The sequence below is a fragment of the Quercus lobata genome, chromosome 1 (assembly GCF_001633185.2).
Source record: "Quercus lobata isolate SW786 chromosome 1, ValleyOak3.0 Primary Assembly, whole genome shotgun sequence".
Lineage (NCBI taxonomy): Eukaryota > Viridiplantae > Streptophyta > Magnoliopsida > Fagales > Fagaceae > Quercus > Quercus lobata.
The window spans coordinates 29,173,411-29,190,636 of record NC_044904.1 but is presented as its reverse complement, the minus strand read 5'-3'; the positions used below and the strand labels follow the sequence as shown (position 1 = coordinate 29,190,636).

The 17,226-nt window shown below is 40.3% G+C and overlaps 1 protein-coding gene and 1 pseudogene across 1 annotated transcript; both read left to right on the top strand.

The window, feature by feature from the left end:
• The first annotated feature begins 646 nt into the window (after nucleotides 1–646).
• On the top strand, nucleotides 647–2,694 carry LOC115952100 (probable mediator of RNA polymerase II transcription subunit 26c). The gene is made up of 7 exons (XM_031069183.1): nucleotides 647–678; nucleotides 1,330–1,403; nucleotides 1,523–1,572; nucleotides 1,859–1,892; nucleotides 1,986–2,104; nucleotides 2,381–2,474; nucleotides 2,576–2,694. Exons 1-7 carry the CDS (start codon nucleotides 647–649, stop codon nucleotides 2,692–2,694), a joined length of 522 nt encoding a protein of 173 aa, XP_030925043.1.
• Nucleotides 2,695–5,651: 2,957 nt separating this feature from the next.
• Nucleotides 5,652–16,541, top strand: LOC115985997 (annotated as a pseudogene).
• Nucleotides 16,542–17,226: the final 685 nt, after the last annotated feature.

The following is a 17,226-nucleotide window of genomic DNA, read 5'->3' as shown; positions in this document are numbered from 1 at the left end:
AATCCCTTTGGATTAGAATTAAATTTTTGATATATTTAACAATGAGCAAGATGAAAGTGACAATCATCTATATATATATATATATATATAAAACTGAAGCTTCTAAATTTCCCACGTCAGCATTTAATTTTTTTTTTTCTATTTTTTAAATTTGATTTAAAAATAAATCTAATTTTCCCCACCAAATACATGATACCTCTTTAAAACCAAAAAAGGAAAAAATCTCTCATCTTCTCACACACTAATAACATCTCCTTCCCCTAAACCTAAAACTCACCCTTTCCTTCCTCCAAAATCAAAACCCAAAACTCAGATTCTCCCACCGTCGCCGCCGCCACAGCAGATTGCCGCCACCACGGATCGTTGCCACCACGGAAAAGCAGTTTACTGAATGATGCAAAATCTCACACAACCACCGTTTCTCCAATCCTATTCAAATCCTCACACAACCACTGTCTCTCTCCAAGTCTCGCAACTTTCCATGTCTAATAAGTAACGATTTGAAGTTAGAGTTCCAAATTTCATCAAAGTAAAGATTCTAATTTGTTTATAAATTGTCTAAGATTAGGGTTTGATATCAACTATAGATTTAAATGATGTTGGCTTCATTGAACCTAGGGAAACCCTATAGAAGACCAAATTCTACATGGGCTTCGTCTCTTGGCATTTTAAAGAATGGTTAGTGATGTTTTTATTTTAATTTTAGGTTTTCCCCCTTACCTATTCTCTTTATTTGGAGTAAATTTGTGGTTTTTTTAAAAAACCAAAAGAGCCTTACATTATTATTGTTCATTGAGAGCCTTAATAAGGGGCAGAGAGAGTTAGAGAGGGAGAGAAAAATCCGAGGGACTTTATAATCAGGCCAGAACTTCTCCGAAAACATTACCAGCAACTTTTTAACTTTGTTCTATTGTTTTTGGCTGTTAAGTATTATTTAGGGTTACGTTTGGGAGTGTTTCTTTTGAATGATTATCATAGATTGATGGGTTTGGAGCTGGTAGTGGAGTTTGCTATTTTCAATTATTGGCTGCATTGCTCTCTCTTTCATATTTTAGCAAATTCATTCAAAATTGCGTCTCCTAACCGTATCTTTTGTGAGAATGAAACCAAGGCTTTTCTGTTACTTCTTCTTTGTTTACTGCATTTCCAAAGGGGCTGTTTATTCAGTTTGAAAGAAATTGTTTTCTTTTTTGGTTGTTTAATTGTTTTGATAATTATTGAATTTTTTTTTGGTGTTCGTACTGATATGCTTTTTAAGTCATTGGATAATGAAATGTGAAGAATAAAGGGGTTTTTGCTGAATTCTTTTATTTTTGTTTGTGCTGTTAGGAAGTGGAAGGATATTGTGGATGAATGGGTGAAGTTGAATCAACCTTGGGAACACACATCCTCTGCTTTAATGGGTAACACTGTGTGTACTATCTAGAATGAATTTAATTTCAGTTTCTCTTTTGAGTAAGTAACTAAATGTAGATTGCATTATAGAAAGTAAGTTAAAATTGGTAATTGTTGTTGTTGGCAGCTGATGGACACTCACCTCAGCAGAAATTTACTCAAAATGGTTATCACCAAGTTGTAGAAATCCTTTATTTTTTGTAGGAACAGTTTGTTTAGGTGTTGTACGATTTCCCAGTTAAATTCAAACACTTATTGCATTTGTCATTGCAATTCAAACATTGTTATATTTTGAAGGACAATTAATTGGGGAATGTAACATATCGCATCTAAGGAACTGTATTTAAGTTTTGTTCTTTATTTTTGTGATTTTTGAGCGAACTAATTTTCTTTGTCTGGGAGAAAAAAACTCTTGGAAAATGGGTTTTGTTTTAGAGGTTTCTAATATTATGTTCTTTTGTAGGTTCCTGATTTTGCTTACTCTCCAAATCCACATAGTGAGTAGTAGAATCAAATTCCAATTTCAACTTTTGAGCTTTGTGTGAGTGTGTTTTTGTTTGGAGTTTGAATGATCCAACTTGCTGGCACAGATGGGAGTTCTAGGTTAGATAAGAATAATTCAGAATCCGAGCCAAAGTCGAAAGTTATTCCTCAGAAAGAAGCTCCTCCTCCTAGAACAGCACCTGTATCTGCCTCAGCACATCAAAATGTATGAATACCAAATTAAGAGTCTCTAGCTCCAATGTTTTGTTGATTATCATTTTGAGTAAGAAAATTAGTTTTTGAAGGAATTGATTCCAAAATATGTGAAACTAAACTCAATTGCATCAAATAGTTTAGTTTAGCTCAATTAAATGGGAGGTGTAAGTTTTCCCATTATGCTCCCTAATAGTATGAAGTTCAAGATATTTTTAATTTCTTGCCAACCAAATGGATTGTGAATGTTATTTAACTGAATTTGAATCACTTCATTGGGATTTTACAGAGACAAAGAGAACATCAACAAAAGGATGTTGACTCTGAAAAACTGGCTTCAGCAAGAAAAAGGCTTCAAGAGGATTACAAAGAAGTTGAAAATGGTTCACTTATTTTCTTTTCTTCTCTACTGTAATTTTACTGGATTCATCAATTTGGACTTATGCTGAAGCTGTTTGTGTTTGTGTGTTTTACTTTGGTGAAGCCAAAAGGCAAAGAACAATTCAGGTGATGGACATCCATGAGATCCCAAAACCCAAGAATGCCTTCTTTGGAAAGAACAAAGGTGGTAGTGGTGGCAGTTCTCACGGGAGGAGCTGGTGACTGAATACGGCAAATCATACATACTAAAGGGTACATGAGGGAGGCTGGAAAGGCCAAAACCCGTTGTGCCTCTTACGTTGTTTTTTGGAGTTAAGAAGACAAAAACAAAAACACTTTTTTTTTTTTGTAAATTTACTTAATTACAAAAATTAAAATGACTTATTTGGGAATAGTGATTTCAAAGTGTTAAAAAGTTTGAGGTTTTTAGTAGTGGGAAACTCTAGCGAGGCACATACACTCACACCTAAATACACAACAATCTTAAGTCTCAATTTTTTTATTGGCTCACCAAATTCACATTTTCACATTTTCACCAAGTACAAGAGGTGGACTCTTGTGTTAGTTTTGAAATCCAATGGAATACTTATTTTCATGAAGATTATAGACATATTGAACTTTTTTAATAATTCAATAGTTGGGGTGGGGTTATTATGAAATTTATTGACATTAAGATTGTTTGGTTTTACATTGTAAATCTTTGATGAATTGGTATAATTATGTGTTATACTTGATACTAATTTGGTGAAAAATTAAGTAGCTTGAAGAAGTTGAGAAAAGAGAAGAGCCTAAGAAAGGGAGGAAATAGATTCTTGAAAAGCATAAGCTTGAAGATGTAAGCACAATTGTATATTTATTCTATTTACCAGTTCTTTTGTAATACTTATTAAGCCAAATGTAAGAGCACATTATGATTATTGTAATATATTACTTCATAATATTTGTATTTATCTCATTTTTAATGATTTTATTTGTAATATTTTGATAGTTTCATCATAATTACATGTTTCATCTTATATTAGAGCCAATTTAGCTTTCAATAATTGAAATTAGAGAAATGTTTAAACCTGAACATGTTAACATATGATTTAAAACAATCCCGTGCATCGCACAAGTTAGCGACTAGTTAAAGATAAAAAAGATACTTTTACGTGTATTCTGATTGTGCCAAATCACGGTGGATGATTCTAAGGAATTCTCATTGTCAACCACTTTCCTGGTAATGCTAATGATAACATGTTAGTTAAGAAACTTAAATCTCAAAATAAATAAATAAAATAAATGATAATGATAGCTTTCACCAACATGAATTCCCTACAGTTACGTAGACAAATCATGGGACATGTTTGATTACAAAAGATTAAAAAAAAAGCGCATGCACATAATTATGGCCTAAGCACATAATTATTTTAGTAAAATAAACATATTCAACTATTTTATTATTATTTTTATGAATTTAATTGTTACAAGTGATAAAAAGATATTCAAACTCTGATTCTCTTTATAGAAAACTAAACAATATGAACTGATAAGGATAATTTTGTAATATTGGAACTTACCCATGACAAGGCATAGAGCGACGTTCCAAACCAATCTGTCAGTCTTGCGTCTATCAACACGTGACAAACAGTAAGTCTACAAAGCTAACAGAATTAACTTAGGATGGGGATTGAAAGTTGATGCCGCCAATGATGAAGGGATGAGCGAGATTGATGGTTCTGACGTAACCCTAACTTGGTCTCCACACATACGTATAAGGAAATTTCTTGTGCCCCACGCCTAATGTTGGTCAAAAAGACTCCTACAAGGAAAGGATTCCGAAAAATACGTTCATAAGGACTCCTATAAGGAAAAGACTTCTAAATCAAGGAAAGAGATGTCAACCTTTTTCTACTATAAAAGCCCCAATACCTTCACTAACCAAGGTACGTATAATTCACCCCAACTCTGACACTCTAGAGTTGTGAGAAGTTCTAACTTGATCTTCAGAGAGTATTTGGCCGACACCACATCGGTGCTCTCTATGAGATCTTCTCTCTTTGTGTTGTGCAGGTGTTGTTTCGACCGTGTGGCTTACTATTGATTTTTCGGCATCATCAGTTGGTGCCGTCTGTGGAAAAGAACTTTAGCAACTTGTAAGCCATACTATCGCTTCCCAGATAAAGAGTTGCATGGTGCTTACTCGCTTGATGGTAATAACTAACAACGTTTAGAGAGACGAGCCATGACCCACTGCCATGGAGAGGCAGGTCCAAACCCTTACAGCAGTAGTGGAACGTGTCACCAAACAGAATCAAGACCTAGAAGAACAGCTACGACAGAAGAACGCAGCGATTGGTACCTAAGAGGAAGACCAAGAAGGTACTAGTGCTGAGAGAAGAGATCGAGAGGGGCTGGAAGGTAGTAACGCCCCAAGCAGACCAGAACGACAAGACATGAGCCGTCCATCTGTCACTAATACGGCTCCACCCCACATTGTCGTGGAGATACAGATGATGAAAGAATGGATGAACTTTATGATGAACACCCTCAAAGGATGGGTGTCCAATGGCCTTGATGATCTAGTCCACTGAACCAATTCGCCGTTCACCACGGTCATCAATTCCTTCCCCCTACTACAGAAGTTTCAAATGTCGCAAATAGAAAGCTATGACGGAGCTAAGGACCCTTTAGATCATTTAGAGACTTTCAAGACCTTGATGCACTTTCAAGGAGTAGCAGACGAGATCATGTGTAGGGCTTTCCCTATAACGTTGAAGGGTCCTGCAAGAATTTGGTTCAGCCGATTGACGCCTAACTCCATCAGTACTTTCAAGGAGCTAAGCGCCCAGCTCACTTCGCACTTCATCGGGGGGCACAGGTATAAGAAGTCTACTACATGCTTAATGAGCATTAGGTAGCGAGAAGTCGAGACGCTGAGATCCTACATAACTCGTTTTAACAAGGAAGCGTTCTCGTTTGATGAGGCTGAAAACAAAATACTTGTAGCAGCCTTCACAAATGGGTTATGAAAGGATAAGTTCCTGTTCTCTTTATACAAGAACGACTCGAAAACCATGTCAGACGTACTTTACAGGGCCACTAAGTCCATGAATGCTAAAGATGCGCTGTTGTCTCGTGAGGAAAGACCTAAGAAAAGGGAAAGACAGGAAGACACGCGGCAGGACAGAGGATGGAAGATGGCAAGAACGGGAGAATGAAGGGATGACAAGCGCTCTAAGCCCCCGGCAGGTAGGTTCACGAGCTTCACCCCATTGACTATCCTGATCGACCAGGTCCTAATGCAAATCAAGAACGAGGGGGCTCTAACCTCCCCTGGAAAGCTGAAGGAAGATCCCAATAAGCGATCTAAAGATAAATATTGTCGTTTTCACTGTGACCACGGTCATGACATAGCTGATTGCTACAACTTGAAATTGTAGATCGAAGCCCTCATCAAGCAAAGGAAATTACAGAAGTTCGTCAGTAGGGAGAGAACGGATCCGCCTCCCCAAGAGCAGGCCCCCTGATAGGATAATGAGCGTCCCAGACCAACCATAGGAGATATAAGAATGATCATAAGAGGCACAACAACTACGAGGTCGTCCAAAAAAGCCCATAAGACTTACCTCAGGATGGTTCAGAACGTCCAGCTGACGGGTTCAGTACCTAAGATGGCGTGGATAGACAACCCCGTCATCACGTTCTCGGAAGAAGATGCCTGACGTCTTCACCACCCGCACGACGATGCCTTTATCGTTAGCATACGAGTAGGGGAATATAACATGCACCGGGTGTTGGTCAACAATGGTAGCTCGGCAAACATCCTATACTACCCAGCATTCTAGCAGATGAGGATTGATAGAGAGCAATTGATTCCGACGAATGCACCACTCGTTGGTTTTGGAGGAACAAGGGTATTCCTCTTGGGTGCACTCACATTGTCAGTAACGGTAGGTGACTACCCTCAGCCGATCACTAAAGACGTAACATTCCTCGTGGTCGACTGCTCGTCTACTTACAATACCATCCTTGGATGACCCACCCTCAATTCATGGAAGGTCGTAACCTCAACCTACCACCTAATGATCAAATTCCCTACCAACTACAGAGTAGGAGAACTGTGCGGAAATCAGGTGGCTGCACGTGAATGCTACGTAGTCATGATGGAAATGGACAACCACCTCCAAGCTATAAACATAGAAGAACACCGGTCGGTGACAGAGCTAGTTGAAAAGCTTAAGGAGATACTTCTTGACGACTCCAAGCTTGGCCAAACAACCAAGATTGGAACCCTCGCTAGCCTAACGATCCGCCAAGCACTTATGACTTTTCTTAGAGATAATCGGGATGTATTCGCTTGGAGCCACAAAGACATGCCAAGAATAGACCTTTCGGTCATGGTACATAGGCTGAATGTGTCACCTTCCTTTTCACCCATCCGTCAGAAGAAGCGAGTGTTCGCCCCAGAGCGAGATCAAGCCATAGCAGAAGAGGTTCGCAAGCTGTAAGAAGCAAACTTCGTTGGGGAGGTTTACTATCCCGACTAGCTGGCAAACGCAGTAATGGACAAGAAAGCTAGCGGAAAGTGGAGGATGTGTGTAGATTTCACCAACCTAAATAAAGCATGCCCCAAAGAGAGCTACCCCCTCCCACGGGTTGATGTTCTAGTTGACTTTACGGCTCAACACTGGTTGTTAAGTTTCATGGACGCTTTTTTGGGTTACAACCAAATCCGAATGCACGAAGCAGACTAGGAGAAAACTTCGTTCGTGACTAGCCAAGGTCTCTTCTGTTATAAAGTAATGTCATTCGGCCTCAAGAATGCGGGCGCGACATATCAGAGGCTCATGAACAAGATGTTTGCACAGCAGATTGGGAGAAATGTCCAAGTCTACGTTGATGACATGTTGGTGAAAAGCCGAAGAGAGGAAGATCACTTGGAAGACCTCAAGGAAACATTCGACACCCTTCGCTCCTACAAAATAAAGCTCAATCCAGGCAAGTGCACCTTCAGAGTAACGGTAGGAAAGTTCCTAGGATTCATGGTGTCTCAGAGAGGTATCGAGGCCAACCTAGACAAGATTCGGGCCATAATGGAGATGGCACCCCCAAGAAACGTGAAAGAAGTGCAAAGCCTCAACCTAGACAAGAGGTATCGAGGGCAATAGACAAAATGTCTACCATTCTTTTGCATGCTGAAGAAGTTCTTCGAGTGGACTGACGAGTGACAACAGGCATTTGAAGACTTAAAGGTTTACCTCTCTTTCCCACCGTTGCCGAGTTCTTCAAAACTCGAGGAAGAGCTTTTTCTCTACTTAGTTGTCTCCCCTGTAGCCGTCAGCGCGGCCTTAGTCAGAGAAGAAGACAAGGTTCAGAAGCCCGTGTACTATGCCAACCGGGCGCTTCGCGGTGTAGAGGAAAGGTACCCACCCATGGAGAAACTCGCCTTCACTTTGGTTACGGCAGCCCGCAAACTCAAACCATACTTTCAAGCCTACACAGTGATTGTCCTAACTGACAAGCCCTTATGACGGGTGATGAGTAATCCTGAAGCTGCTGGTTGACTGGCGCTATGGGCAATAGAGTTGAGTGAGTTTGACATCTAATACCGCCCGCGTACTGCTATCAAGGGACAGGTCGCTGTTGACTTCATAGCGGAGTTCACCAACGGTGAAGACAAAGGGGCAATTGAGGACCCTTAGTGGAGTACTCATACAAATGGGTCGTCCAACAAGCAGGCTGGGGGTGCAGGTATTGTGCTCCTTTCTCCTAAAGGAGACAAGATTAAATGTATGATCCGCCTCGATTTCCCTACCACCAATAATGAAACGGAGTACGAAACTTTAGTGGCAGGGCTTGACCTCCCCAAAGTGGTAGGAGCCACAAACGTAGTTCTTTACTACGACTCTCAGGTCGTCACCAACCAAGTAAACGGGGATTATGAGTGCAAAGGCGAAAGAATGAAGAAATACTTGGAGCAAGTAAGAAGAAGGGTAGACGACCAAAAGGCCAAAATCATCCAAATTCCCAAAGGAGAGAATGATCAAGCAGACCACCTTGCCAAAGCTGCATCAGCAGAATATATGATTGCCCTTGATAATGTACTATCTTTTGTTCAGCTTTCTCCACTAATAGATTCGAATGATGTGCAGGAGATAGGTTCTAAAAAAGACTGGACCATACCATTAGCCGCATACTTAAAGGTACAAGCAACGCGATTCGTCTTAATAAAGGACGTCTTGTACAAGAGAGGCTTCTCCTGCCCATATTTAAGGTGCTTGGGACCTGAAGAAGCAAACTACGTCATGAGAGAGGTACACGAAGGGATTTGCAGAAACCATTTGGGGTCGAGGTCGTTGGTGCACAAACTGGTGCAAGTAGGATACTATTAGCCCACCATGCAGAAGGATGCCCAGACTTATGTCAAAGCCTGTGACAAGTGCCAAAGGTTCAGCAGTATCATCAGACAGCCATTTGAAGAATTAACCCTAATGACAGCCCCATGGCCATTTGCTCAGTGGGGATTAGACATCATGGGGCCATTCCCCATAGCGATGCGACAGCTAAAGTTCCTGATAGTGGGCATAGACTACTTTACAAAATGGGTGGAAGCTGAAGCCTTGGCCACCATTACGGAGAAGAACGTGCGAAATTTTGTTTGGAAAAACATCGTATGCAGGTTTGAGATCCTTAGAGTCTTAGTTTCAGAGAACGGGAAACAATTTGACAATAACGCCTTCCGAGATTTTTGTTCGCAGTTGGGGATCAGGAATCACTACTCCTTTCCCACTCACCCTCAAGCTAATGGGCAGGTTGAAGTCACCAACTGATCCTTGCTCAAAACTATCAAAACACGGCTCGAGGGGGCAAAGGGTATATGGCCTAAAGAGCTGCCAAACATATTATGGGCGTATAGGACAACAATGAGAATACCTACAGGAGAGACTCCATTTCGGTTAACCTATGGGAGCGAAGCAGTCATTCCAACTGAAGTCGAACTTACAAGCTATAGGGTGGACAGTCATGATGAAAGCAAGAATGACGAGGCTATTTGCCTACAACATGACCTAGTTGACGAAGTTAGAGCGACGACCGAACAAAGACTCGTACGGTACCAGGACTGCATGGCTAAGCACTACAACTCCCGGGTCCAACACATAGACTTTCAGGTCAGAGATCTCGTTTTACAGAGGGTCATAGGTGCCGCTAAAGACCCCACCCAAGGGAAGCTCGGCCTCAACTGGGAAGGACCCTACCGAATCACGTTATGGCAGAGGAAGGGCACCTACCACCTAGAGACGCTGGATGGACAAAAACTGCAGCATTCATGGAACACCGAGCACCTACGGAAGTACTACCAGTAATGATGAGGGCATGAAGAACAACCCCTTTTTATTTCTAATTTACCTTAGTTAATTTCAGTTATATTCCTCAGTTTTTTCATTTACTTTTGTTTTGCTACAATACTTTCTTTAAGCCCAAAGGGCAGGTTTTTTTAGAGAACTACTTTTCTATGAATGGGTTATCATAATAAGAGGAGGTTATTCAGACATGACTAATGTGTTTTTCTACAAGTCCATAAAGTGGACGAATTTATTATTAATGTCCATAAAGTGAACAACTTTGTTAAGTCCATAAAGTGGACAAGTCTATGAAATGGACGAGTTTTTAATACAAAGTGGATGAATTCATTATTAATGCCCATAAAGTGGATGACCTCATCTTAGGAGGATGAAAAATCATCATGTCCACAAAGTGGGCGAGTTTATCATCAGGACAAGTTCATTACCTAGTCCACAAAATGAATGAGTTTATTACTTAGTCCATAAATTTGACGAGCTTGGTTGTCCCTAAAAGCAGACGAGTTTAGCCCAAAAGAATTAATGCTAGTCCAAAAAGGACAAGTTCACTAGAAAGTTCGAGGAATGGGCAAGCTCATCCATTGTTATCATAAAATCCGCTAGTATATAAACTTGCAAGTGAACGAGTTCACAGGCAAGTTCATAAGATGACCCATAAGGTTGATGGATTAATAGTTGATATAAACGGACTTATAAAGCCCAAGTTATTCCACGATGGCGTTTTAATCAATAATTAAGGTGGGCAACAAAGAAGGGCTCATAACATAGTCAACAAAGCTGTCGAGTTAATCAAACAGATTACGAATTCATCTTATTAAAATTGATGAGACCAATAGAATAGACCTATGGACGGGTCCGCGAAGTGTATGAGTCCATTGTAAGGTTTATTAACTCTCAAACATTAGTTCAAGATGGATGAATCAAAATTTAAAATAGACAGGTCCATGAGGTACATATATGTGCCAATAAACAAACGCCCAAAGCGATGGATACAAATCAACATAAAGTTTAGTCTTTACAAATCAAGCCCAAAAAGTAGCAGGGCATTTTACAGAGTCTTAAAAATAGAGCAAATCAAAAGGACAAATACATAAAACTATGAAGCTGGAAGGATTGGAGAGTTCCCGTCAATCTTCTCCTCGGCAACAGGGTCTTCGACGTTCACGGGCCCAGTGGACGAGACCAGAAAGGTGACGGGGGCATCTATGGCTGGCTGGGCGAGGACGACATTACCATCTTTTGGATTAGACTCCGTGGAGTCGTTAGTTTCCTCCTAGACAGTGTCACTAGTAGGAGTTAACGACAGGGGCTCGTCTATAGTAACCGTGGAAAAATCCAAGTGAGGGTAGAGGGACTTAACCTGCTTAAGGCAGTCCTCAAACCCTTCACCATAATATCCACCACAAAAATCTATGAATGGCTGAGAGGCCTTGTATTCATTTACTACGTCAGCTCTAGCCATCTCTACCTGCTCAAGGGGGGCCACCAGCTCTTTCTCTACTTTCTCCTTCGCTTCTTGCTCACTCATTCTTTGACGACCCTCCTCCTCCAGCTTACCCTTCAGATTTTTTACCTCCTCATTAAGAGAGCGAATGGCACCCTTGTATTGTTCTTCCTTGTCCATCAAGAGCTCTATGCGCTTATGCAAGTGGGCAATCACTCCTTCTTTGGCGACGCCCCTATCTTGCAAAGCTTTCATACGCACCAACACCTACAAGGCACAATAGCCGTCAGCTACTAGAAAAATGAGTAAGTAAGAAAGTTGAACGCAAAGAAAAACGTACCTGAGTAAGATCAAAGAGGCCTGACGTCCCTAACTCGTCAGTCCCTTGCTCAGCACAAGGGTCCACATCCTTATCTCTGATGATGGATCCCACCATCTCGATGGCGTAGTCTTTGTGCGTGAAAAGGCGACGGTCCGGTCCCTGAGCAACAGGGCCCGATGACGTCATCAAACCCTTACTTACGCCGAGGCCAGTCTTGGGAGGCGTCGGCTTTTTTAGGGATTTGTCCCTAATAGTAACAGAAGGCTTCTTGGGTGGACTATCATCCTTCTCGTCGACTTCTCTCTTGTGCGCACCCTTCTCGACGGCTTTTGGAGCTGACGAGGACATCCCATCTCCCTTTGTCTTATTTTCTTCTTTCTTCTTCTGCTGAGTAGCGGATGTGCGCACCTACACCCTCAGCCTAGCAGCCTCCATTTCTGCAAAGGATATGTGACAGGCATAAACTTAAGTGATGCCTAAGAAGTAAGAGAAAGAAGAATAAAGCGACGAAGGAAATAAGAAATACTCACGACGACGAGAGTAAGTGTTTAGCTTGCGAGCTATCGAGGTTGGCTCTAGACCACTTCAATACGCGTGTAGTGTATTAAGGGTAATTAAATCCCTGCACTTGCGCTTTTCGAATGAATTTCAAGAACTCATTGGATGAAGGCCTCTTGCTCGTCGGTAATGGATGGGCGGACACTAGCTGAAATAGAAAAATGATGACATTAGAACACTTGCAAGAAGACTAAAAAGTTAGAAAAAAGATGACGACATTAAACCTGAATCCTTAACAATGCTCCAAGTGTTATCAAAACCATGGGGTATTGTATCCCACTCCTCTGGACGGCATACCCAATCTGTCCCTTTGACAAAAACAATATCTGCCCTTCCAATTCCTGTTGGAGTCCGGCATGTCTAATAAGCCTCAGCACTTTTTTCCAAGCAGCAAAGTGATAAATCCCTTGTGACGAGACGATGTGTTGGGGTCGGTAACACCAGAAGAACTCGTCTGGCGTAAGCTGACGGTTCCCTCCACTTAGACGACCCCACAAGATCTCCGCCCATATGAAGATCCTCTAGGCTTTAGGAGCGATCTGGCTGATGGACGGACCAAGGAAGTTAGCCAGCTGATGGTGTAACGTCGTCAGTGGCAGCCTCAATCCTGCTGTGAGCGTGGCGTCATACATACCAGTATCTGCCGTCTCTCCAGAGTAGCACTTCTCGAGCTTCCCAGGAAGACGTATTGGTATGTGATCAGGGATTTGGAAACGGTCTCTTAAGTTCTTAAAAATGTTGGTCATCATCTTTGGTAGGAAGTCATTGACGGTCCACATTTGAGGAAGAATGAATGGATGAGTGTGCCCACTTCCAGGGTTTCTCGAACTCCTAACCTCGGGGGTCCTATCATCTGGGTCATTTTCGTCCACTATCCCGTCATCTTCAATCTCTCCCTCACCATCAACTTCTCCCTCGTCTATCTCTTCCTCGTCTTCCTCTCCTATGTAATTTTCCCCACCCTTGTCAGGAGAACGGGCTGATGTCTCTCTTTCTGACGACCAAGAATGGCCCTCCTTGGGCTCCTGTCCTGTTTGGTAGACTTCGTCGTAGTCTGCTCCTTTACGGACTAACGACTACTCATTAATTGCTCCCCTAGACATTTTTTACCTATAAGCGACGGAGTTATTCTAAGTACCTAAGTTGACGGCCTCACTAAAAATCTACACTATCAACTAAAACGCAGAAAATGATAGATAGGAGAAAAGAAGAGAAGACTTACCAAGTAAACGGTCTCTAGGAGAAGTGATGGTCTTAACAAACGGATGAAGAGTGTAAAAAGACGACGAGAGCAAGGTTCTCCAAACAATAAGTTCTCTCTCTAGATTGACAATAAAATGGGAAAAAAATGAGATATATATAGAATTAAAGGGTGCACGGAAGACGAAGCGAAACCCTCATCCATAAGCGGAACTAGTTGGAATGCGACACGTCTTCAAGCAATTAATGCAGGCTGCTCGAGGAAACGCCCATAAATGCTTCTTCCTTATTCCTGAATAAATGAAATTAAATAAATTGAAGTCACAAAAAACTGAACTCCACAACCCGTCAACTTTAGCTGACGAGGTTTGAAGTAGGGGGCAACTGATAAGGATAATTTTGTAATATTGGAACTTACCCATGACAAGGCATAGAGCGACGTTCCAAACCAATCTGTCAGTCTTGCATCTATCAACACATGACAAACAAAAAGTCTACAAAGCTGACGGAATTAACTTAGAACGGGGATTGAAAGCTAACGCTGCCAATGATGAAGGGATGAGCGAGATTGACAGTTTTGACGTAACCTTAACTCGGTCTCCACACATACGTATAAGGAAATTTCTTGTGCCCCACGCCTAATGTTGGTCAAAAGGACTCCTACAAGGAAAGGATTCTGAAAAATACGTTCATGAGGACTCTTATAAGGAAAAGACTTCTAAACCAAGGAAAGAGATGTCAATCTTTTTCTACTATAAAAGCCCCAATACCCTTACTAACCAAGATATGAATAATTCACCCTAGCTCTGGCACTTTAGAGTTGAGAAGTTCTAACTTAATCTTCGGAGAGTATTTGGCCGGCACCACACCGGTGCTTTTTGTGAGGTCTTCTCTCTTTGTATTGTGCAAGTGTTGTTTCGAGCACGTGAGGACCGTGTGGCTTACTATTGATTTTTCGGCATCATCATGAACGAACTACATAACATTTGATTTCCTTCTATTCTCCTTGGTAATAATATATTCCATTGTAAAGAACAAGAAGATGAAGAGCCAAATTAAAGGTTATGTCATTGCAATTAAATAAGTCTTGTTAAACCAAAATAAGGACAAAGAGAAAACAACAAGGAATTGTAAGTTAATTTACCTTGTTTGGACCTTTTAACCAAAAAAAAAAAAAAAAAAAAAGAAAACAAGAAGGAATCATATGCTGTTCTTGTCAAACGCGCTTTCCTACGTAGGCAATTTGCTTTGGATTCTTGTTCAAATGTTTTTGTAGTACATCCAAATGAAAATTAGACATTTATGTTAAGGTAGATGACAGAACAAAAAAAAAAAAAAAATTTAGATGAAACTTTTCATGTTTCGTGTGAGTTGGGTATTGTCTTCTTGACCTTTGTTTTACTCTAAAGAATGAAAATACCTTGATGTCGTGAGATAACATATAGAAATGCCACTAAATTCAAAAGCTTACGTTAATGGATTTAGACTAAGTTTTATTATATTATTCTTCATTTGTTAACTAACCACACCATTCATTCCAACACAGTTGGTTCTTTTGTTTGTTTGATGTTCCTGATAGAGAGGGAAGAGTGTTGAAGTGGAAAAGCATGGCTCTGGCAGATAGTAGATGGTCTCTAAAGGGAATGAGCGCTCTTGTAACTGGTGGAACTAGAGGAATCATCGGGTTATTTTCTATCTCATTTTTCTGTTTCTTTGTTTGTTATCAGTTATGCTATTGTGGAGGAGATGGCCAAACTAGGAGTAACGGTTCATACTTGTTGTCATAATGAAGCTGAGCTTAGTGGATGTTTAAAGGATTGGGAAGGTAAAGGCTTTGTAGTATCTGGTTCAGTCTGTGACGTATCGTCTAAAGCTCAACGAGAGAGGCTAATGGACCCTGCTGTCTCCTCAATATTTAATGGCAAGCTCAACATCCTCGTGAGTTGCCCCTCATCCCATCCATGCAGCTTAATTTGGAGACACTGTTCTTCATTAGTGTTTTTCAGTTTTTCTTTTTACAAAATTTTTCTGTTTGATTTATGATTATTATAATTATTACTGATCTCCTAGATGTTGTGTACTGATTGATTTACCGTGTGACCCAGTTGGTCCAACTAAGAATTAACATTATAATGCGGTGAACAAAAAGAAAAGATTCATTTCCTTAATGTATTAGAGAACCCAATTTGAGTAATCTTAGATGTTAGTTTTTCAATAATATGATATTTGAAGTACTCAGGAACTCCATTACAACTATTCTTACAAAGTTATAAATACTGATTTTTGTGCTTCAAAATTTGAATGGATCATTGTGAAGTTCACTTATTCTCTACCAAATTTGTAATGAAGGTACTTCAATTTTGGAGTAGATTAATCATGCTGGGACGAATATAAGGAAACCAACAGTTGAGTACTCAGCTGAAGAATACTATATTCGGAATCAACTTTGAATCTGTTTACCACCTTTGCCAACTAGCACACCCCCTATTGAAGACCTCTGGAGCAGGAAGCATTGTAATTATTTTCTCTGTTGCTGGAGTGGTGTCACTAAAAAACATGTCTGTTTTTGGAGCAACTAAAGGTATGTAAACATACGATCTAATCTTCAGGGATTGAAAGAAAAATTGAAAAAAGTACAAGCTCTTATAATTATCTGAGCCTCTATTACTAATTTCCTAAGGAAAAAAGTATTATTGTGTCTACTTCACAGTTTGTGATAATTGTCTCACTTTACATTTTTCAGGAGCAATGAATCAGCTCACAAAGAATTTGGCATGCGAGTGGGTGAAAGACAATATCAGGACCAATGCTGTTGCACCATGGTACATCAAAACATCTCTTGTGGAAAATGTAATTTTCTTTTACCTCAATCAATTTGCTTTGAATTGAAGGAACCCCAATTTCAATCTCTAATCAAACCAACCAGCTTGTTTGGTGATTAGTCCACTGGTCACATATGGTCATTTTCAAATGTACTTTTTGAGATGAAGAAGTACATATATATGTCCATGATCAACATCGTGATGTGATTTCCTTTGGAAGAGGTAATTTCTCGCTCCATTGAAGCGCTTAGGAGATCTAGAGGAGGTCTCATCTTTGGTAGCATTCCTGTGCATGCCAGCATCATCTTATATCACTGGCCAGATTATTTGCGTTGATGGTCGGTCTGTCTGTCAACGGCTTCAACCCAAGTCGTGACTAGAGGCAACAATTTTGTGACACTACTGCTATGCTTAACTTCACTGGATATTTTTGAACCTGGTCTTAAACTTATCATGGTCCCAACTTTTGCTTTCAATTAGAATCCCCCAATTTTGTAATAATGATATCTTTCTATTACATATTTACTCATTTACAATTGGTATATGTACCAAGAAAGGAACAATATTACCCAACTGTGCCTTGTTCAGCACTAATTAACTGGGCAATATATGGGACATTGTAAATGCGTTCATGCTTGATGTTGGGTGCAATAATCGGTGATTCCAGCTTAAAAAATGTGACTTCTGAATTTCAAGACAAATTGAATTTGTGGATACTGAATGCTGGTCAATCATGCATGAAGAGATACTGAATTTTTTGTAATATGACAAGATTTAATATTGATGTTCATCAATGCATATGATCATACTTTCAAAAATCATAATTTTCATGTTCATCCCTCCTGTGAAGATTTACAATTGAATGCAAAATTTAATCATAACATGCAATCCCATCTCATGATATAAAAAAGAGAAATTTCATTCATACCAAAATTAAAACCAAAACAAAAACCGACTTAGAGATACTACGTACATGCATGCAGTACCTCTTGATGAGGAGTCTAGCATCTTCTTCAGAATTGCTACTCATGGCAATGATCATATCTCCGTTTTCATCTGAGGATC